Here is a 21751-nt window from a genome sequence, read left to right as displayed (position 1 = left end):
CGTCCTCCCAGCTCCCTGTTCGGTCTTCCTTCCCCGGGTCCTGGCGCGGGGGCGAGGAAGGGCCCTCGCAGCTAGAACTGTGCCTGCCTCGGAGGTCGAGAACGTCACATTGACATTTCCATGAAAGTGCGGTGCTTTGGTTCTGATGGAGTGTACTTTCCAGTCCTTCCGTGGTGTTGACGTGTAACAGTGTTTGGAATTGAGCAAAGAGCCCGCAGTGTCGTCAGGGTCTGAGACATTCCACGGCATCTGAAATTTCTGAGCACTGAGAGCTTCTTTGGGCCCGAGGTGCTTTTGCCGAACCCGAGAGCCCTGCGGGTACAGCTAAAAACTCCGGACAGTGAACACCTTTTCTGAATATGGCTCGTATGTTTACGTGGTACCACAGACCCGTGACATTCGAATCATGCTCTGTGTATAATCCCACCCCCCCAACCAAAGAGAAACGAACCCAAGGATGATGGGGAGCTATGGCGATATGGGTGTCTACAGCTAGGCTTCCATGTCCCCGTCACCCCTCTCTCCCAGCCTTGTTGGCCGTGGAACCTCCCCAGGCCTGCCCCAGCTCCTGAGCCCCGCCTCTGCTGTGTGCACAGCCGGCGGCAGCCCGCCATGCCCTGCGCTGGCTCAGGCTGGGGGACCCCTGGTGGCTCAGGCTCGGGGCCGGTTCAGGGCCCTGCTGTCCCCGCTAAGGCTCGCCCCTGCTGCTGGCTCCAGTGGCCTGTCCCCGGGCTTTGAAGGTGAATTTTAGTTCCTCCCGTTCAGTCTTGACCTCAGAACCGCATCATCCGGGGGCTTTGGGGAGCTTCGTTTTTCCTTTCTCTTCCCCGAACGACTGGGAAGCAGAGGAACAACGGTATCTGTAGTAACGTTCCACGGGCAAGTTGGGTCTTGGCAGTCAGGCCATCACTGGTTCAAAGACTTGGCCAATCATACGGTGATTAACGCCCATGGTTTCTTTGCTAAACTTGGTGTCCCTTTAATAACCCTGGAACTTTGATCGGGTATTTCTGAGTTGGAAACCATTTAAAAGCATCTTACAGCAATGTAGTTTCGGTTCCTCGTGTGTGGATTATTGGGTGACTTGTTTGTTTTGGCTTTTCTGCCCTCCCTTCCCTGTGTCTTACCTGGGGAACGCAGGTTTTTCCTAGAGCAAAACAACCGGATATTTCAGACTTTGCTGGAGGTGTCCGCCAGTCAAGATAAAACCCTGACCGCTGAGCATGCCCGCGGCATGGGTCTAGACCCGCAAGGGGACCGGAGCTTTCTGATGGACCTGCTGGAGGCCTACGGTATCGACGTCATGTTGGTCATCGACAACCCCTGTTGCCCCTAGGAAGAGTGAGCCAAGGCTGGTGAGCCTCTCTTGCCTGGGGATCTCACGCTGGGCCCCAGAAGACCTCATTTTTTTATTAAGCTGACGCACAGGATTATGGTTTCTACTTTCCAACAAATGTGATTTTTGCAGTCTCCTTTCTTCCCCTCCTCCCTCGTGGTAAGACGAGACCACCTTGGTTTTATGTCCTGCTCTGGTACGATGTTGGAATCCACCGCTTTCTCGCAGAACTGCTGCCTGGTTTGGTGATCAGAGCAGATTCTCTCATCGCCTTGTTGAGTGACTTGAGGGGATGTGGTGAAGGCCATCTATCACTAGGAGCAGGCCAAGCGCTGCAAACACTGGGGCAGACTCCTCAGAGAGTGCCTTGAGGTCCTCGAGAATGAGAGAACTGCCCCGGGTGGCCGTGGATGTGCATCTCCTGGAGATGGAAGCTAGCTAGACCTTATGACCCTTCAAGGTTCTTCTCGGTTCCGGGAGTCCAGTGTTGGGATCAAATCCCTTTTCCTGTTCACTAGGGCAAACCTGCATCTTCTCTGTTCATGTGAGTAGAGACCTCGAAGAGGAACAAAAGGATGTTTCTGTCGCTAAGGCTGAGCTGCTCTGAGGACAGAATGACAGGAAGAGGTTTCTTACCAGCCATGTGGGAATTCAAATTGTAGAATGAAGCTTTGAAACTTGCCTCAGAGTAAATTAGTGGCGGCCCGTCCATGTGATACTCCCTTCCTCCCCGAGTCCCTCTCCTCTAGGGATGGCCCTGGAGCTTGCAAGCAAACTCATTTTACAGTGTAGTTTCCTTGAAGGGCTAACTATCCTTGTGGAGTAATTTTGGTATTTTTAAAGAGTAATGTTTGTTGCCGCCAAAGGCAGAGCAGTTGGGATTCAAATAGGAGAGAGAAGATGTTTCTCCATCTGAGAGTTCTCTGGACACATCACTAGCAGAGCCTCTGGATCAAAACAGAGACTGACCGGATTCTGTAATCAAGCAAGGATCTGAGCTGGTCACTCCGAGTCTGGAGCAAGAGTGCGTACCAGCTTGGAGCCCTCACCAGTTTCTCTTTCGCAGAGATGACATTCCTTGAGCTAAGTAGTTGGGGCCAGACACTAACATGTGTGTCGAGAGAGTGAATTTGACAGTGCCTTCACCTGGGGAAGTGGTTGGAACCCCTGAGTGTCCGTGGTGAGTTCCCCTGCATTCCCCTGACATGTTTTGGTCTGAAATGACTCCTGTCGGTCCCTGCCTCTTCTCTTCGGCTGGGCCATTCCAGGGACGCCAACTTCGATGAGACAATAGGAGTTTGAAGCCAGCTCTCGTGAATAGATTTGAGGTCTTTTTGGCCATAGTCTAGGATTTGGACTTGGGCTCCTGGGTTGTTGGTGACAGTTTCTTCCCTTTGGACCTTCTGCCTGGCTGTGTCATTGGCCTAGCCATCCATGTATCCATGTCTGTGACGGGCTTCCAGCCAGGCTAATACAGCAGAGAAATAACCTTCGAATGGTTGGATCACACATCTGATCTCAAGACTAGCTTTTTAGGGCTCATTGCTTTATTCAGAAATATTTTCACTATAGCTCCTTGATACAGGATTCAAGACTAAAGAAATTCACATGGACAGATGCAAATACATCCTAGTTAATCAGAGTAGCATCTTTGATGTAAATATGTAAGTTTGGGCATTGAAATGTAAACTGTACAACTAATACTCTTTCCTCTTCCGTGTGGGTTGAGCCATCATTTCAGTCAGATGTATTTTCACAAAAGAAGTTTCACCACCTCTTTCCTTGAAGAGCAGCCTTCTCTGGTCTCTGGGGAAAGAGCGGCCTTTCTGGCCTGGGTCGAGTAATGGTGACTTTCCGTGGTGTCTGAAGGCTCAAGGTTTTCGAAGTTGGGGGGGGTTGTGTCTGAAGCAGGGGTAGGGGTGACAGAAAAGGTCGGATTCTCTCGGCGGACGTAGGCCCCCTTCCTCGGGACGCGTGGGGGTCTGTTGGAAGATGATTGTCTTTAAGCACTTCTGCACGCAATCACTTGTGTTTCTGTGGAATTGTAACTCCAGGCTCACAAGTACTCGTGTAAAGGTCATAAGGTGGAAATGACGTTCCGGTATTTTCCTTTGAATGGTGGGTAGGACTCCAGGCTCCTTGCAGCTCCACACTCTTCCAGGTGGCCGTGTGGCCTCTCTGTGCGGTCCCCTCACACTCATGCAGGGGGCAGGGGGATGGGCGCCGGGGGGAGTATACAAGCGAGCCTGGGCTCAGCTGACCCCAAAACGAACTTCTTCCCCACCCACCCCGTATCCCTTTTAAGAGAGAACCCAAGGACTTGGTCCTTCCCTTGCAACTTCCTTCTGGGCCAGAAGTCCGGCGCCGCACGCCCTCTGGCCGGCTGAGTAGCATGCCTGTTGGCTTTGTACTCCCCTTGGTCACTGTTCACCATCCCCCGAGTGTTCTCTTGCCTGGATTGTGATACGGAGCCTCTTGTTTCTGAGGTCACCTTTTGAAGACTTGCTCTGTACCTGACTCTGCGCCCATCCCCCTGCCTTCCCCCCAGTGTGTCCGGTTAGCAGCCCACCCAGCATCATTTGCTGCCCCTCTGCTAAAAGGGGCACGGGGGTGTGGGTTTGTTCCTGGCCAGGACTCCCCGCAGTGACAGCTGAAGCGAGAAGCCGCACGGACCTGCTTTTCTGCCGTTGTTGAACGATTTCCTTAAAAGCCTTCTGCTTTTGTTCAGAAGACATGGTCGGCAGCCTTCTTTTCTGCCTCATAGGTCCATAAGTTCTGGAGGGGCAGGGACTCTTAACCACAGACTCCTGAAGCAGGGCTGGAAGCCGAGGATGGAGGCGCTTGACCGATGATTGCCTTCTACCCCCTCGACTGTTGAACCTCCCATTCCCGCCCCCCACCCCACCCCAGCTGGCTTGGTCCTCCCGAGACCTTGAAGCCTGGTCTAATGCCATGCTGTGAGCCATGAGCTCACCTGGAAACACTGCTGACCCAAGACATCTAGGCTGCTGTCGTTCCTGAATTGTGTCTGACAAAAGCCGGGTAGCAAGGTGCCTTATGGGGCCAGGAATCCAGGCTTAGTGTTTATTGATGTCCAGCAAAATGTGACAGAGGCCTATTAAAGTGGGGTTTGTTTTTTTTTTTTTTTTTTTTCCAATTCTGCAGGCGTGGCAGATGGTAATATTCAGCCTTGGAGAAAATGTCCAGTTGTGCTTTGGCGTAGGATTCTCTCTCCAGAAGGAGTCAGAAACGGTAGGATTTATCTCCTACGAGAAGCAAAAGTGTGGGCCGGACGATTGGTTTAGCATTAACGATGGCTTTCATCAGGCACGAAGCTCTCCTTGGGCCTGGTGTAGATCTGTCCCCGGCGCCACTTGGGGCCTTGTCTGGTCCTCAGTCAGGACAGGCATGAACCAGAAGACACGTGCCCCCCCAACAACTGCCACCCAGCATGGCAGCTCTTCTTCCGTTTGGCCAGGGAACGGGTGCTGGATTCATTGATCATGCTAGGAATCATTGAGCCCAGAATCTGCATCTAGAACTTACCTTGTGTCGTTCCCCATGAACATCAGGATGGGAATTTTCAGGGTAGCACAGACCATTCTAAATACCACCTATGCCGACTCATTTGTCAGCGTAACTACCTGGTATTTTTGCCAGAAGATAAAGGTAAAGATAAATCATAGCTGAGTTGCTCTTTTTCATTCCGGTGGTTATGAGGATGAACTTGCTATTTGTCTTGATACGCTGAAAGCCCTTCCAACACAATAAAAAGATGAGATTATTCACCTTGAAGCTGAGGCCTGCAGGGAGCCTTCAGTAAAGAGCAGTCGTGAATTAAACTTTGGCGGGGCAGCAGCCCTCTGGGAAGAGCCAGGGACCTCAGGGACCTTTTGTTTTCCTTTTTTTCTGAAACCGTATAGCCCAGGGAATGGGTTGAGACACTTGCTCCAAGTCCCTGGACAGATCAGACTTGCAGAGGTAAGGGGGCAGGAGGGTGCTGAATAAATTATAAGGCGATGGTCAGCTTGACCGTGAACTTTGCTTCGTTAGGCTGTCAGTTCTGAAATAGGCAAGAAAGAACATGGGGACCAACGTGTCATGCAAGGGCTTTCACCTCCCCGTCCGGTTCCTCGCTAGCAGGCTCGGAATCTGTGAGGTCCAGCCCGAGGATCTTTCTAGCGCCCCTCTCAGCGAGGCTCCTGCAGAGCCAGACGCTGCCCTCCGCTGGCCCGACCTGTCCCTTCTCATTTCAGGGAAACCCTTTTCTGATTCAGGTAGGGGAAGAGCAGGAGTCAAGGGGCTTCTCTTACTCCTGAGTTGTGGATTTTTGGTATTCCATTCTAGGACTCATATACCTCTGTTCCCAGGAGCTGCTAGAGCACCGAGTGTTGGGAGAGAAAGGCTGTGAATTAAGTTAATATTTTTCTTATAAGAAATGGGAGTCTATTTTTCTATCAATATTATTACTATGTGATGAATGGAGTGTGCAGATGTTGAAATGGAAGGAGACTTCAAAACGATAAGCCTCGAAATGCGAAGTTTTGTCATTTGGAAGCAACTGAGACCCCATAAAAGTTTTATTACTTGTTTTCGAGCGTGAACAAGGAGACGGTGCTGTGAAGTATTAACCACACTCTCTAGGAGATGAATGTGATGGTCCTGGGGAGGCTAACGCAGTCCCCGACCTTATGGAAAATTCTTTTACAAAGCGTGTAAACGTGATAATGCTGATTAGTGAGCCTCTTACTGGAGCGGTATGGTTTTATAACCTGGCACTTTAATTCTTTTCTGGAGCCGGAATACAGGGGCAGTTGGATGAAACTGCACATTTAGAAACTAAGTGAGAATTTTCTCGTGCTTATAAATGATGATGGGGAAATAAAGCCCTTTAGAGTTATCCTAGAAGCTCAGCATAACATGGGCTATTAGCGGTAACATAACCTAAATTCAGAAAATTTACTTACTTACCACGGGTAGAAGGATAGGTGTGAATTACTTACGCTGGTTGTAGAATGCAGGTTTAGACTAACAATACATTTACTGTGCTTTTTTGAGGACAGGTGGGGAACACAGGGGTGGGTAGGTTAGGGCCTTAGAAATTAGCCAGGGATGATTCACAAAATGAAAAATCCACACAGTGGTCACTGAGTTAGCTGGTTGCAAATATATCTCATTGATGTTGGAGTGAAAACTTCCTTAGGCCAAATCAAGCGAAGATAAAAGCGGACAAAAATTTTGAAGGCGGCATCAGGGATAGTTTATATAGGGCGCCCACAAAGACCATCATTAGGAAGCGTGTAGATTCTGTGCTTTTGAACAGACTGGGTAGGAGACTCTAGGGGTGTAGAGGAAAGCAAAATTATCCCCCTATTTACCCAAGCTTGTTGGCTAAATTTTTTGTTACAGGTCTGGGACACAAACCTTTTCTGAAAAAGGAATAGTTGTAGCCTTGGAAAAATGGTTTTTCTATTTTTCCCCCGTTAGGATCAGCATAGCCTCCCTTTCGCCTTAAGTGTCAGACCCCTATTTTGATTGATTAATACCCCAGCATAAGAGTTAGAGCAATAAGAGACACAATCTATTTTTGTTTAAATTCTGTACCTCATAGTATGAAATTAGTAAGACAGTTGATGATTTTACCCTGAATACTGGTGCAGAGAGGTATGTTGTTCTGTTTTGAATGGGAAGAATTTTAATGGCCTAAAGAAAGCTGGGGTTAATCCTGAAGCTAGGAGTAAATGTTTACCTGATTTTGTTCTGTGGTACCAATAACATCTGTGTATATCTTCTCTGTATATATCTGAGCCAAGTTGTGGGCAGAGAGGTTGCTAGAACTCTATTTACAGAATACAGTTTTTACAATTAAAATTCACATTTTAACATGAGCATGTGTGCTGCTGTCCTTCCCTGGCCCGAGAGATGGGGTCTGTGTGGGAAGGAGGGGCGGCCCGGGGTAGGAGCAGGACCGGAAGGCGGACCTCACAGTGACGCCGGAGCCCCCCACCCGGCGCGTCTGGTGCCTGTTCTCCGTAAACCACCTCCAGGTCCCGGGGAGCAGAGCCGGGCCTGACCGCGCCGTCCGGGAGAGCCAGCGCCACACGCACGCGGCCACACGCCCAAGTTTTGAGGCGGTACAGGGTGGATTGCTCACATCGCTGGCTCTTGTGTTCAAAGCCGGGTTCCTCCTTTCCAAGGTCCGTGACCAAGGTGTCTGACGTCCCCTACTTCCTCGGGCTCAGGCAGAACGGAGGGAAGCCCTTGCGTGCGTAAAGAAAGTGCTAGCACGTCGTACCTACAGCTGTGTGCGTGGACCAGCCACGGCGCTCAGCACAGGGCTTGTATAGAAAACATCTGCTGGGCTTTCATTAGAAGTCATCCTAGCTTTTGAGTAAAGCCTTGCAAAAGGTTTGTGCATACAGGAGGTGGGGGGCCCGGGCTCTCCGCATCTCCGCATTCGGGGCCGGGCTGACAAGGCGCTGAGCTGCACTGTGGCTGTGTCCTTCCCGTGGCTGCTGTGCGCCAGGTCCGTGGCAAAAACAAGGCCGTGACCGATAAGGAAACCGTTGTTCTCACAGGAGCTAGCCTGAATCAAGAAAGCGAAATCCCCAGCAGGGATCACAGATTTCAAAAGGGATAAAAATACTGATCTCTTAAATACCCTTCCCCGATCCTACATCCCGTTATTTCACTGGGCGGATCAGAATCGCTAAATAAACAGACGCGCCGGTCGCCAGCCGATCAAGGACGAAGCCAGCCAGCTTCTGTGCTGGTCCTTTACAACCTATCAGAAATCTAAGATGGTTCAGGACTCCCCTGGCTCCTGGAGGGACATTCCCTGCTCCCCTCTGTGGGCACCAGGGAGCGGGCGCTCCTTCTGCAGGTTTGCACCCACCTGTTTTTGGGCGGCAAAGCACAGCTTGTAACACCTCTGAATACAGAACTGAACAGGTAAGCCTGGTTGTGATCTTTCTTCATACGCCTTATAATCCTTTTAAGCACTGGTCTTCACTCTCCAAGGGATTGATGGGCGCGGGTATACGTACAGTCCGAAAACTGATCGGCCTGGGGCCAAGGCCTATGAGTTCTGCTTCCCGTTTCCCCCCTTCACCCCCATCCTCCCTCCTCATCCATTCTGGGCATTGCCCTCTGGAGTATGGAAACCTTGGGGGCAACCAAACACAGGAAAATCCTGATGGTACTATTAAAAAATCAATGATTTAAGCCTGGCTTACAGATGCTTAGCAAATCAGGTACTTTCTAGTTCTCTGCTTTCAACAAACTAAAGGAAGAGCTAATCAAGCTACTAAGTTCAAAGAACTGGATGACGTTAGAATTCTTTGTCTCGTCTAATTTGGGTGCTTAGATCTATAAAAAAACGAAACAAGGACTATAAATGGTGTTGAGTCCTGTTTTAATCTTAGCTGTAAATAACGTTCTTGAACTCAAAGGGTTAGTTTTTAATTATCAAAAATTCTCAGTATTTTCATCAGTTGTATTCCAGTAATTGTAACAGTTAATCCTGTACTCAGTTAACACTAAAAAATTTCCATTTATATTTTTTGTTGGCAAGAAAATAGGGCAAGTGATAAAATTTCAGGCCCGAAAATAGGTTACATTACGATAGCATTCTTTGCCGAAAGCAGAATGGAAATACCAAAGAACCTATTGGTTTATGTTTGTAAATGGAGAATAAGTATCAAATTGCTGTACATTTAAATTGCACCAAATGTGTTTAAAAGAGTGATATAACAGTTTTATTTTAAAATAATATTTACATGACACCAGGAAACACATACTTTGGCAACTCAAGTTGATATCTAGAAAGTGAGGGGATACATGATCTTTCAAAATACTTTTAGGGGGTGCATGAGCATAATAGTGGGGGGTGTGCTTTACAAGGCTGAACAGGTGAGGTTGGGGGACCTCGGAATAGAAGCACCTGGGGGAGGGTGCCTGCTTTTTTAAAAAATGCAGATTCCTGGGCCCCAGCCTGAGTGACGAGGAAAGGGGTGGGCCCCAAGCCCGTCAGTTTTCAACATGCACCCCAGGTGGTTCTCATGCAAACCCATAGTTAAGCACTACTTTAAAAAAATAATACAAACTAGCCAGTTACAGTTTTTCAGCCGTGGCTGAAGAGGGAAACACCTGCCCTGTTTTCGGATTGAGGGAAGAACTTTAGCAAGCTTAATTCGAATCTGAGCTCGGAAAGTAGCAGCACCCATGGAGAAGCCGAGAAAAAGGAGAGGAGCGGGGCAGGCAGGCACCGGCACCCGTCAAGTCCCAGGAGCAAGGCGGGGAAGGCCCCGACGGTGGCTGCGCGTGTTGGGGGACGACCGAGGTCGGGCCCTTTCCCAGCGGGGGGGGGGAGGGTTCTCTCGTGGGGGCGGGGGCGGTGCCGCGCCACCGCGGAGGAGGGAGCAAGGCGCACAGCCAAGGCTGAGCATGCGCTAGCGGGAGTCTCGGAGGGCGGGGGAGGGGGGGAAGCGCTGCGAGGGCAGGGTACTTGCCATGGAGGTGCCCTGGGGTCCTGTGACAACACTGCGGGGACAGGGGAGGCTTCGGTTCCCTCGTGGTCCCATCTGAGGCCTAAAGTGCAGCGTGGGGGTGGCCGGCTCCCCCGACGGCTCACGGGGCCGTGCTGGGCAGCAGTTGTCCCCTCTTCCTGGGATCGCAGAAGAACTGCAGCTTCCTAGGGAGCAGCTTCACCTCCACGGGCATGGCCTCGTACTCCTCACTGTCGATGCTGAAGGAGCCCCCCGTTCCCTGTGGAGAAGGGGAGAGGTGGGTCTGGCACCTCTGCAGCAGGAGCCGCTCACCACGGAGCGCAGCATCCTCTCCGAGGACGTATCCGGAGACGGGCACGGGGCTGCTGCTGGAAATCTCCCAATTCTGCCATCCGCTTCTTGGCGCGGGGGGGGCGGGCTTCTGTCACCTCCCAGAGTATTTTGGGATTTGAGAAACAAGGCCGGAATTTAAAAATATTTTACTAGGATACAGGGGTCCTGCCGCACCTTCCAGGAATTAATTAACATACAATGTTATAGGACCTTGTCGGCCCTCATCTTAGGAAAGCTGTGATGTCCACTGGATTATTTTCATGGTTCTTCTTTAGGACATAATTAGCTTTATCCCTCAAGTACAGCAGCATTAATGTTACAGATTCTATAAAACCTTCCATAATTCATGCATTTAGTTCAACATTTGCTATGCTGAAACTACAGGGCCACCCACTCTGGGGGATAGCGTCTGTTTTACCTACAGTCCTTTCTGAATACCGTAGGGTAACGGTCCCGAGTCCGCAGAGGCCATCTGTGGTAACTCTCCTGAGGCATAACTCCTAGAATAACTATAGAATTTAGATTATATTCCTAACGTTTTCCCCTCTTATATAGGTTATTCTAAGCTTGGCATTTTATAATACAGGAAACCTCAGTGCCATCCCAAAAACGGTTTCCAGATCCTGTATTTAAAAAAAAAAAAAAAAAGGATCCACGATGAGTATCTGCCAACTAGAGAATTCTCTGTGTCTTACAACATGGTAACCTCTGCATAATGTACATTCAGAAAAATAAAGGCTCAGGAGATGTAAAGATCACGTTACAGAACCGTGGCTTACGAATGCTGGAGGTCTTCAGGAGTCCCCCGCTCAGCCCTGGACTCAGAAGGGGATCCTCTCATCTCTTCAAGTATCCCTGAACATCACCCAGAGCCTGGCCAAGTGTTCAGCCCATACCAGGCGCCTAGACATGAGGGTCTGTTCACAGAAAGGAAGACCGACCAAGAACGAACCCGAAGCTGTGGGATGGGAGCCTCACTTACCTCGGGAAGCAGCAGAGTGCACTGGCTGGCCTGGAGACACTCGGTGCCGGCCACACGCAGCTCGGGGTCCCTCACCTTTTTGCTTCTGTCGGTACAGGAAAAAGCACATTTGGACACCAGGGCGGGCAACTGCATTCCAATCACGAGAGCACAGCTGGTTCTTTTGTTGAGCTTAAACAGATGGACTCATGCTATGCTGAACCTTGGGTTTTGTGAATAACTTTCCCACAATGATTCTTGCTCAGCAGTGTGATATATTCTAGATTGAGGAGGTTAACTTGCTGTAGAGAACTGTGTGTGAAGTTAAGACCGAGTGATTTTGTACCTAATTCTTGGGCTATTAAAAATCCTACTTTTAAAAATTAGAATGAACATTTTTTTAGAGAAAGTACTAAACTTGTGTTATTTGGTACTTGTGAGCCTATCGTTACTTGAAGGAGAAAACATTTTTTATTCTAAAGCAGACATTTCTTTTACATATTACATATGAACAACCAGTTCTTGCTGATTTTCTATATTCATATTAACAGTCCACTTAGCATACTACTGTCTTTACCTTGGAGTAAAACTATCAGTCTACACACACACACACACACACACACACACTCTCTCTCTCTCTCTCTCTCTCTCTCTCTCTCTCTCATGCACATATATCCTTGGGAGCCAGTCGTGGTCAGTGGAAAGAGTAAAAGCTAATCCAAGTAAATTAGTCCATTCTTTAGCATTAAATGATAACGTTAATTCTTTAGCATATGAAGCTTCAGAGTTTTCTAGAGCAACCTCACAATGTTCTATTCCAGTACCCAGAGGAAACAGACATTACTCAATCTCACTTCCTGTAGAGACCAAAGGAAACCAAGTTTCTGCTGCTGAAGATGATAGCAGTGATGCAGAACATGACGACTCACCTACATTAAGCAACATAATCGGTCTTTCTTTCTATTTTTGGATGACAGTATTATGAAGGAAATTTGAGTACAGCTGGCCCTGTGGGCCAGACTGTCAATTAAGACAGTGTGAGACTTCGGGACACTCTGGAGGAGAAGGGAAAGGCTTTCCCTTTCTTCCTTCTGCTACAGATACAGCAAGGAAATCAAAGGCTGCAGAATCAGCTATTCAGCAACTGAAGAATTTGTACCAAAGGCAAGAACAACGCAAACCAGTGAAAGACAGTCTGCTGCCCGTGCTGGTGCAGATAATTGGAGTAGCCATGGAGACCGCGCGGCCACACCAGAAATGTCTGCTCCTTCCGTGGGCACAAGAGGGAGCTCTGAGACAAAGCACCAAACAACCTTGGCTGAGCAGATTACCAGTTGGCATGGCAACACGTGGGCTCCTAGGATGTGCTGAAGCCGGGTTGGGGGGGGGGGTGGTTAGAGCATTCTTAACCAATAAAACACCGGCAGAGGTCGGGCTTAATAAATCAGACAGGACCAGAGGATATTTTCTAGTGGAAAAGGGAAAAGCCTGGAGATTGTGCAAAGTACTCCATACCTTTTCAGGTTTTCCATTACTGCCCTGCAGGTGGGGCAAGGTGGCCTGACCTGAACAGTAAACGATAGAAGTGCTTCACCGCGAAAAACACTTTGCCATACATCCTCTCATTTGAGACTCAAAAACAACCCTGAGGTAGTTAGGTGTGATTACAGTATTCCATTTCATACACAGAGAAGTTAAAGGATCTGTCCAAGTCATGAGGCCAGGATGTGGCAGAACGGAGATCTGTAGCCAGAGTTCTGGACGCTGGGCCAGGCGCCCATGAATCCTTATTCTCACTGGAAAGGCAGCTTGCCCCCACACTCGGGTTTTCCCCAAACGAACAAGAAAAGCCAAAGAAGGAGAAGAGGGGCATTCTACCTGTCAACCCAAACACTTGAAAGAAAGAAAGGCTACATAGTCCCCAAACCACCCAAGTCCTCCGTTGCTCTCTTAGACTTCATGGGGATCCGGAATAGTACGTGCTAGAATACGAACCACTTAACTCGCATTTCCTACAAACCCCAGCCCACTTACCCTATAGTTATGAAGTCTCCTTTGCTGACAGTGTCGGGTTCAATGCAGATGTTCATAAAGTCTTCTTTGCTCTGCAAGGTCAAAAAGACTAACTAACATTAATACTCTACATTTTGGCTAATGCAGCCTGTTGTCCTCCTTTAGCCTCAGAGGTTCATATTTTAAAGCTGTTTGTTATACAGAGACCTTTACTTTTAGTAACTTAATCTTGAGTATATTTCTTTCTTTTTTACATTAAGACCCTACTGAAGTATAATTTACATACCATAAAACTCATCACCTCATCACTGCTTGCTTGCTTGGTTGGTTTTTACTACCCAGATAAACTAAACAAAAACTCAGGTTTGTCGGAACTCGGAGTGGAAGGTTTGCGAAGCCCCGACACTACTCGTCACAGCTGTGTGGTCTCCGGGGTTCCCTCCCCGAGGGGTCAAGTTCCAGCCCGTCTACCCCGGCCGGCCTCCATCCTCACAGTGCATCAGCATCACACCACACCTGCTCCGTCAGCTTCTTGGTCTGCAGAGCCCAAGTATGTGCGGGTTTGTTGGTTTGTTTGGTTAAAGGTTTATTTACTTGAGAGAGAGAGCGCACAAGTGAGGGGAGGGGCAGGGGAAGAGAATCTTCAAGCAGAGCCCCTGCTGAGCACAGAGCCTGACTGGGGGGGGGGGGGGGGCGCTCAGTCTCACAACCCACGAGATCAAGACCTGAGCTGAAACCAAGAGTCAGACGCTTAACAGACTGAGTCACCCAGCTGCCCCCCAAGTATGTGTTTTCAAATGTTCTACATGCAGTTTTGATATGCAACCAGAGTTGAAGAGCAGCAATCCATTTCTGCCATAGTAATATTTTAAAAACTTCTCGTTACCGTCCACCAAAAGCTCTAGAAGAACTGAGCTAGAAGGAAGTGGCCATAAAACCAGACCGGGTTCTTAGAGCACTCCCCCCAGTTTACTACCACTTAGTGGCTAGCAAGACAAACCTGGCTCTCTATAAATCAGAACCAATACTTCTGTGACTGCTTCAAATACAGGTACTGTTTCTTTTTGGACAGGTTCAAAAATCTGTAGCCCCAGGAAAATCCATGAGCTGCTGAGAGCGGACAGCCTTTGCCGAAGAGTAAAGAGCACTACCAAAACACAGCTTTCTCTCTCAGCCCGGAATTACAGAACATACAGGGGATGACTTGGCTCTAAGTTCACCTTTTATGCAACAACTTACTGAGTGTCAACTACCATAAACTCTTCCAGGTGCTTGGGTTACATCAATGAAATAAAAAAACCAAGTATTTCTGCTTACAAAGAATTTATCTTCTACTGGGAAAAGTGGAGGGAATAAACAAAAAAAATAATAAATACATAAATAAAATCTAATAATAATGAGTTATAGAATATATTCGAAGCATGTTAGAATGTATCAGTACAAAAACAGTAAATTATATATAGAGAGAAACAAACGGTAAATTACGAAGTATATTAGAAAATAAGTATATTAGAAGTATATGAGAGTTTTGGGGCGCCTGGGTGGCTCAGTCGTTAAGCGTCTGCCTTCAGCTCATGATCCCAGGGTCCTGGGATCGAGGCCCGCATATCGGCCTCCCTGCTCAGCGGGAAGCCCGCTTCTCCCTCTCCCACTCCCCCTGCTTGTGTTCCCTTTCTTGCTATCTCTGTCAAATAAAATCTTAAAAAAAAAAAAAAAAAGCATATGAGAGTTTATTAGAAAAATGAGAGAAAAGAATACAGAAACACCAGATGGTGTGGGTGGTAGGGGTGACATTTTAATTTTTTTTAAAGACTTTATTTGTCAGAGAGAGAGAGCACAAGCAGGGGGAGTGGCGGGTTCCCACTGAGCAAGGAGCCCGATGTGGGACTTGATTCCAGGACTCTGCTTAACCGACTGAGCCACCCAGGCGTCCCACAATGAAACCTCTCTGTCTACATCAGAAGTCTGACATCGACGCCTGCTGTCACTACATCTACTGAACACTCTAGTGAGGTCCTGGCCAAGGTAGTAAGGTGAGAGAAAAGATTAGAAGGCTAAGTGTTTGAAAGGAAAAACAAAACTTGCACTATTTACAGCTGATATGATTGAATCTATACAAAATCCAAAGGAATCCATAAAATAAACTTAGTAAGAATTTCGTTGTAAGGTTGCTGATTCAGTATAAAAAAAGTCAATTACATGTCCATCTAAATCAAATATTTAAAAATGAAATTTTAAGGGATACTATCTACAATAGCATCAAAAATTAAGATAACCAGGAATATATCCAGCAAAAGGCAAAATGTTAGAACTATAAAACCTCACTGAAAGGCATTACCAGCCTAATGAAGAGCCATGCCACGTTCATGTAACAGAAGAGTCAATATTAGAGAAGTGTCATTTTTCCTCAAATTGATCTACAAGTTCAGTGTAATCCTGTGATCAATATAACAGATTTTTATGTGGAACTTAATAAAAGAAATCTGTTAAGGGATTTATAGAGGCCAAAGAGCCAAGAATAGTCAAGAAACTCTTTAAGAAGAAAAACAAAGAGGGACTTATTATAAAACAACGATAATCAAAAGCGTAGTACTAACAGGTTTAGACAAACAGAGCAACTGAAGAGAGAACCTACAAACACGCCCCTGTACACCTGCTCTCACAGCATAAGACTGCAGGGGAGCACCGTTCAGTAAACGGTGCTTGGACAACTGGCTTTCTGTGGGCAAAGATTATAAAATTGGAGCCTTACCTCCATCATTCACAAAACTCAATTATAGTTGAAAGTGTTTCTCTTTAAAGTAAAAATAGAATCATGTGATATATATCACACCAGCCTGGTTTTTCATTTAACAATATATGATGAATATCTTTCCGTGTCAGTAAACAGAGAACATCTTAAATAAATGTACCAGAATGGATTTAATCAGTCCCCTGGTTCATTTGTTTCACATATTTTGCTATTATAAATACAGGGAACAGAGCTGTACAAGAGATCCTAATTTCCACACATTCCACACCCGTTAAAGCCTCTTTTGACTCTGAATGTACTTTTTTAAATGATAAATGAGTTTGGAGCTATCACATGGCAGCTTCATTGTCTTTAAATATTTTCTTGCATTTGCTTTTATTTTTACGAAGAGGTGTGGAAACAGAAAATGAATGTACTGCTCCTCGTGATAAGCGGCACAGAATCTTACACTCTCATAATTGGCCCTGAGATCAAAAGCCCTCGGCACTCTGCATGTGGCTAATCTGGGGCCACAATCACACCCTCGACCGAACTCCATCCATTCGCTGGTATTCCGTCATCAGAGAAAAGAACAATGTTAAAAGAACAAGAACAAAACACTAGAAATACCTATTATCAGAGATGGGTTATAAAAGCAATGTATAATTAGAAAATTTATCTTTCTTTTTGAAATTCCTCTGGAATAGAATCTATTTTTTTCAACCTTAATACATTTTCACCAGTGTTTGCAGAATTCCATTATGTAAGAAATAAGGGAGTGGCTACACTATGTATGTGTATGCATCTGATTATTCCTGTAGGAGAAATTCCTAGAAATAGAAGCACACCCTGGGCCCTAGTAAGTCTGTTTTAGATGCTTCGGAGAGACCAGCAAGACACCGTCAAGAAAGCGTGTTCTGATTTACAGTTCCAGCAGAAATGCATTAGCACCCATTTCCCACCCACACCAACACGGCACACCCTAGAATGCTTAATTTAGGACATTTCGTTGTTATTTTTATTTGTATTTCTTTGATGTGAGCACTTTTTCTGTTTCCTGACCTATTGCATGCATATAAAAGTATGTAAAATTCTCAGGGCAGTGCCTGGCAGATAGTACATATTCAGCAAATAGAAGCTATTTTTCCATGTTTATATCCTTTGTGAATTTCTATTCTTGTCCCCGTGCCTGTTACTTATAGGAGTCCTTTGCCTATTTCTTAAGAGTCTGTTGTAAGGAAAGCTATTAACTCCTGCTGTATCACATTCTTTTTCCCAATCTGTCCTTAAAAATTTTGTTTATAGTTTCTTTAATCATAAGTAGACAAATGCATCAATATGATTTTTGCCTTAGACACCATGCTTAGAAAGGCTCGGTCCTCCCCTGAGTTTATACTGATAATCACCTCGATTTCACTCTAGTGCTTCATGATTTTCCTAATTTAACTCTTCATTCCAACTGGAACTTAGAAGGCGAAGGAAGCTGTGTTACCTACATGTTATACAATGGACATATGTTACTTTCCTAATTAGAAAACAACTCACTACTCTACTAACGTCAGAGTCGAACTCCAGGCTGCATGCGTACGTTCATCGCCACGTTCAAGTCTACATGCAGTTTCCAGACGGACCAGGTCAACTGTGCACGGACGACCTGGATCTTCATAAAACCTGATCATAGTAATGGGTCCACGGGACAGGGTAACTTTTCTATTCACATTCTTGCTCATACAAACTACTCAGGCTTTTTCTACAGCAGGGATCAGAAAACTCTAGATGGCCAGGGAATCGGTATTTGGGGCTTTTGAGCCAGAGAGCCTGTGGCAATGACTCGACTCTGCCATCAGCACATGAAAGCAGCCACAGACAGCACAGATATGGATGAATGTGGCTGTTCCAAATAAAACTTCTATTATGGATATTGAAACCTGGATTTCGTATTCTTTCTGTGTATCACAAAAAATTCTTTTGATCTTCTCAGAACCGTTTGAACATGTAACATCAATTCTTAGTTTGTGTGCCACCTGAACAAAAATAGGTGGCAGACCAGTTTGTCAATCTCTGCCTTTATTTCAACATTTTTTTTGGTGTCTTGTCAATAGGAGCACCATCCAGAACTTTCCGCGCTGACGGAAAGGTTTTGTATCTGCGCTTTCCAGTACGGCAGCTACTCACCACATACGGCCTGTGGGCACTTGAAATGAATGCTAAATTTTATTTAATTCAAACAGCCACGGTTCTAGCAGCCCCCACACACTGGACCGTGCCTGTCAGCAGAGTGGGCCCTATGTATATGTGTATATATATATATTTTTTTCTCCTGGGGACCTCAATCCACATACTTAATATAGTCACAAAAATAATGGGTATTCACTCAAGTAAAAGTTCTACAGTTTTTTATTCCTGAGACAAAAGGGAGCAGGTTGACTTTTCATTTCTAAAGGCCTTCTGCCCTCAGTTCTCAGAAAGCGGGGTGGCTACGGCACAGCGCCCAGAGTACTGGCTCGAGCCCGCCAAGCCTGAAGCTACTACCTCACTCTGCTCTTTCTGCCCGTTGCTACTCTTCCTTAAACACCACACCACACCCTCTTTTCCCTGATCCTTTCCTCTCTCCCCCAAAAGGGTAAAAAGAAAAATACCCAATTAGTGGAAGAGCATGTAGTCGCACAGCAAAGGCTTTGCAGGTAAAAAGGCATGCTCACCGTCAGGTCAAGCCGACTGTTCCGCGTTGTGATGGACAGTTCGATGGTGGACAGCTGCACTTCTTTCCAGACCTCAGGGCTCACCTCTTGGGAAAGGGCTGTGTGGGGGATTAGATTCAGGTCAGTTTCTCCTGCTAACATTTCATCACTCCCGCACCAACGGCAAGCTGCTGGTGCTCAGCTTGGCCTGAACCCAGGCCTGCCCGGGGACTCTCCACCTAAGTTTTATTTATTTCACAGTTTCTTACACACAGGATGAAGAGCCAGGCTCAAAATGCAGTCTCTATACCCGAAACATCCCTACCAGAGCAGCCACAGTAACATAAAAGTCAGTCATGGTCTGTCACCAGTGATGCATGCACGGGACAGCGCTGGTTTGGGTCTTGCACTGTGGCGCAGGGTCTTTGAAAGGCTTCTCCTGCACCAGGCAAGCAGCCCACACTGATGTGGGGGCTGCTTTAGGCAGCCCGGAACCAGCCAGGGCTCTGCAACCAGCATGCGGCTCACCGTCCTGCGGCTGTGCCCAGTATGACGCGAGCCTGCGTAATATTCTCCTGTACAAAGAGGGCCGCGGAGGGGTCTCGTCTGCTGCCGTGGGAGGTCTCTCCGTAGGTCCCGTGTACGAGATAGACGCTTGATGTATCTGAGGCCACTCCTTTCAATGTGAAGAGAGAAAACTTGTCAGGCACACCCAAGTCCAAACTCTGGGAGGAGCTCTGCAGAGGTTAGTGACCGACCTATGCCTGCCTGAAAGCGAGTTAATAATCTCACTGAATGGCATGAGCTCTACTCTGGAGCATGGAATCCTCAAGCTTTCTTTTCCTACTGAAGGCCGATCTTGAAAACCATGAACTCAGACTCTAGACTGTTTGTCTTTTACTTCCTGACACCCCAATCCAGTCTCATCAGTGTGCACAGGAATAATTAAAACTCCCCCCTTGTCACTCAGCCCCTGATGTCCTCTCTAAACCCCCAGCCACCCATTTCCATGGCCACATCCTGGCCCTTCCTGTTACCCAGAACTATTCCATCCTAGAAATCTAAAACCTTGATATCCTACTCTCTAACCATGTCCCATATTCTTTTTTTTTTTTTTTTTGACTGATTCTTTTGTGCCCAGTATGTCTCTCAGGGTGACCCACTCCCCTGTTCTCAGGTTTCCATGTGGTAAATTACAAAGGAGTAACAATTCTGGCTCTTCTCTCTCTCTCTCTCCCCCTGAAAGTGGCTGTCCTGGGGACTCACTGCTTCCTCATGCAGTCGGCTTCCTATGGCAGTGTCTGCCCCGAAGGAGACATTTTAAGGGGATGAATTCAATTTGGAATATTTGGAAAACTGATTGTGACTGCATTACCTAAGCTGTGTCCTTTACTCCTGCTGACATTTATAAAGCTGGTATTTTGATCTCCATCTGCCTGGTTCCTGCATTTGCTTTCATGACTTGGTTCAAACGCAGAAGAGGAAGAGAGGGGTGATGTTTTTTGGCTCCTGAAGATCCAACCCCATACCAAATTTCCAATCCCATTGAGAATTCCAGTCCCTGACTAAACCATTTTCCCTCAGTGCCTAATTAACAGCTGATAACTTTAAGTCACTCTTTTCCCATCACTGTTGGTCCTCCTGCGTCTTTGGTGTTACGTTATATGTGCCCTGGAAAGCCCCTATTCTGGATCAATCCGGTCACTAGGTTTCTGTACTTGCACATCGTGGCTCCGTATTACTAGAGGGGCAATCTGGGTAAGTACACCTGTGCCAACTTCAAATTCTTGGTCTCAGGTCCTCAATGCCACTTGATAATCCTTCCAAACCTCCCTATTTTCATCTCTCTTCAAAATCTCCACCACTACCACCTACTTCATTTTCAACAGATCACCTTGCTTCCCACACTTCAGTGAGACCATCAGAACATCAGTGAGAACTGTCTAACGCTCTATAAATCTGTTTGCACCTGGACCTCTGCTCTAGTTCTCTCCTTCTCAAGGAGAAAGGCGTCCCTTCCTCTATCCAAGGCTGAGCCGGCACCGTGGGCCCCGCGCCCTCCGACCTGCGCGTGGGTTTTGCTGACTCAGTCTGGCTCTGCGTCTCCTTGTCTCTCACCTCTTCCCTTTCTTCTTGTCTTTTGTTTCAGGGTAGAAAGACACGGTTCTCTCTCCAGTCAAGAAAAACACTCCACTGGCCCCATATTTCTCACTAGCTTTTGCCTTTTCTATCTCCTTCCCTTCCAAGTGAGGCCTCTTGAAGGAGCGGCCCAGCCCTGCTGTCTGTGCATCTTCACCTCCCTTTACCCCCTAACTCTCGTTGATGGGACTCAGCGCCTCCACTTAGGAGCTGAGCAAACCTTCAGGGGCTGCTGAGGTCAGCGGGCACCTTCGCATCCTGATTCCAACTCTGTGCTGCCGCTTCTCGATGCTCTGGTGCCCACTGGCTAGCGTGTCTCTCACGGGGACTCTCACGGGGCCCTCCCCTTCCCCTCAGGGCTTCACAGGCAGCTCTGCAGCTCTTCACGTTTCCATTACTCGGGGCTATCCCCGGCCTGTCCGTGCCATATGCCAAACGCAAAACCTCATCTTCACACAGGTGATCCTACTCTAATATTGTCAGCGGTCAGGGAAAACTCTAGTTAGCAAACTAGCCCGGACCTCATCACTTCTCACCTGGCTTACTTGAACCATCTTCTCTCTGGTGCTCCTGTCTTAACCACCCACATGCAATCTCTTGTCTACACTGTTGACAAATCACTTTTCTAAAACGCAGACCTGCTCATGTCTCTCCCCTGCTTAAGACCCAGTAACTCCCCAGCGCTTTCATGGTGAAAGTCAGCTGCCACATCCCAACCTGCCACGTCCTCCCTTCCCCCCTCCCCTCCCCTCCCACGCCCTCTTCTTGCCCTTCTGTTGCCCCACCATGTGACATCACGACCACTTCACACGTCCTGGCTCCTCCACCCGGAATGCCCTTTATCTAGTCCTGTGTAGACTCAAACTTGAGTACAAGTGTTCCCTGCCCTGGGAAGGTTGCTGCCCCTGAGCCAGATATGAATGCCCCCACCCCCCAATCTGCTCCCACCTTATCTTTCCATACGCTCTCCCAGAATTTGCCAGACCCCTGATTTACTGGTCCCTCACACTCCCCAAACGTGCATCCTCCTGGAGGGCAGGAAACCTGCCT

At 47.5% G+C, this 21751-nt stretch overlaps 2 protein-coding genes across 10 annotated transcripts in view; one reads left to right on the top strand and one right to left on the bottom strand.

Moving 5' to 3' along the window:
* The window catches only part of DENND11 (DENN domain containing 11), a 52973-nt gene extending 38459 nt beyond the window's left edge, over positions 1-14514 (top strand). Inside the window, exons 9-11 of one of the 6 annotated variants that reach the window (XR_003609802.2) lie at positions 1141-4588; positions 13493-13700; positions 14223-14514. Coding sequence is in view for 3 of the 6 variants with exons in the window: in XM_028106236.2 (XP_027962037.1) it covers positions 1141-1336 (196 nt within the window). In the remaining 3 variants the exon portion in view is untranslated. Of the gene's footprint in view, positions 1-1140; positions 7225-13492; positions 13701-14222 lie in introns of those variants that run through there. The other 5 variants (XR_003609804.2, XR_003609803.2, XM_028106236.2 and 2 more) reach the window with 5 other exon arrangements.
* The window catches only part of AGK (acylglycerol kinase), a 75785-nt gene continuing 63104 nt past the window's right edge, over positions 9071-21751 (bottom strand). For all 4 annotated transcript variants that reach the window (XM_028106238.2, XM_028106237.2, XM_088018620.1 and 1 more), the window contains 5 exons: positions 19091-19238; positions 18584-18681; positions 13172-13242; positions 11159-11243; positions 9071-10102 (listed from right to left, as the gene is read on the bottom strand). In XM_028106238.2, coding sequence (XP_027962039.1) covers positions 9965-10102; positions 11159-11243; positions 13172-13242; positions 18584-18681; positions 19091-19238 — 540 coding nt within the window. In that variant the 3' untranslated portion in view covers positions 9071-9964. The remainder of the gene's footprint in view (positions 10103-11158; positions 11244-13171; positions 13243-18583; positions 18682-19090; positions 19239-21751) is intronic.

This window comes from Eumetopias jubatus, unplaced genomic scaffold (assembly GCF_037043125.1).
Source record: "Eumetopias jubatus isolate StellerSeaLion01/CBP00866 unplaced genomic scaffold, mEumJub1_p1.0 scaffold_14, whole genome shotgun sequence".
Lineage (NCBI taxonomy): Eukaryota > Metazoa > Chordata > Mammalia > Carnivora > Otariidae > Eumetopias > Eumetopias jubatus.
This window is presented reverse-complemented; position numbering and strand designations above follow the sequence as displayed.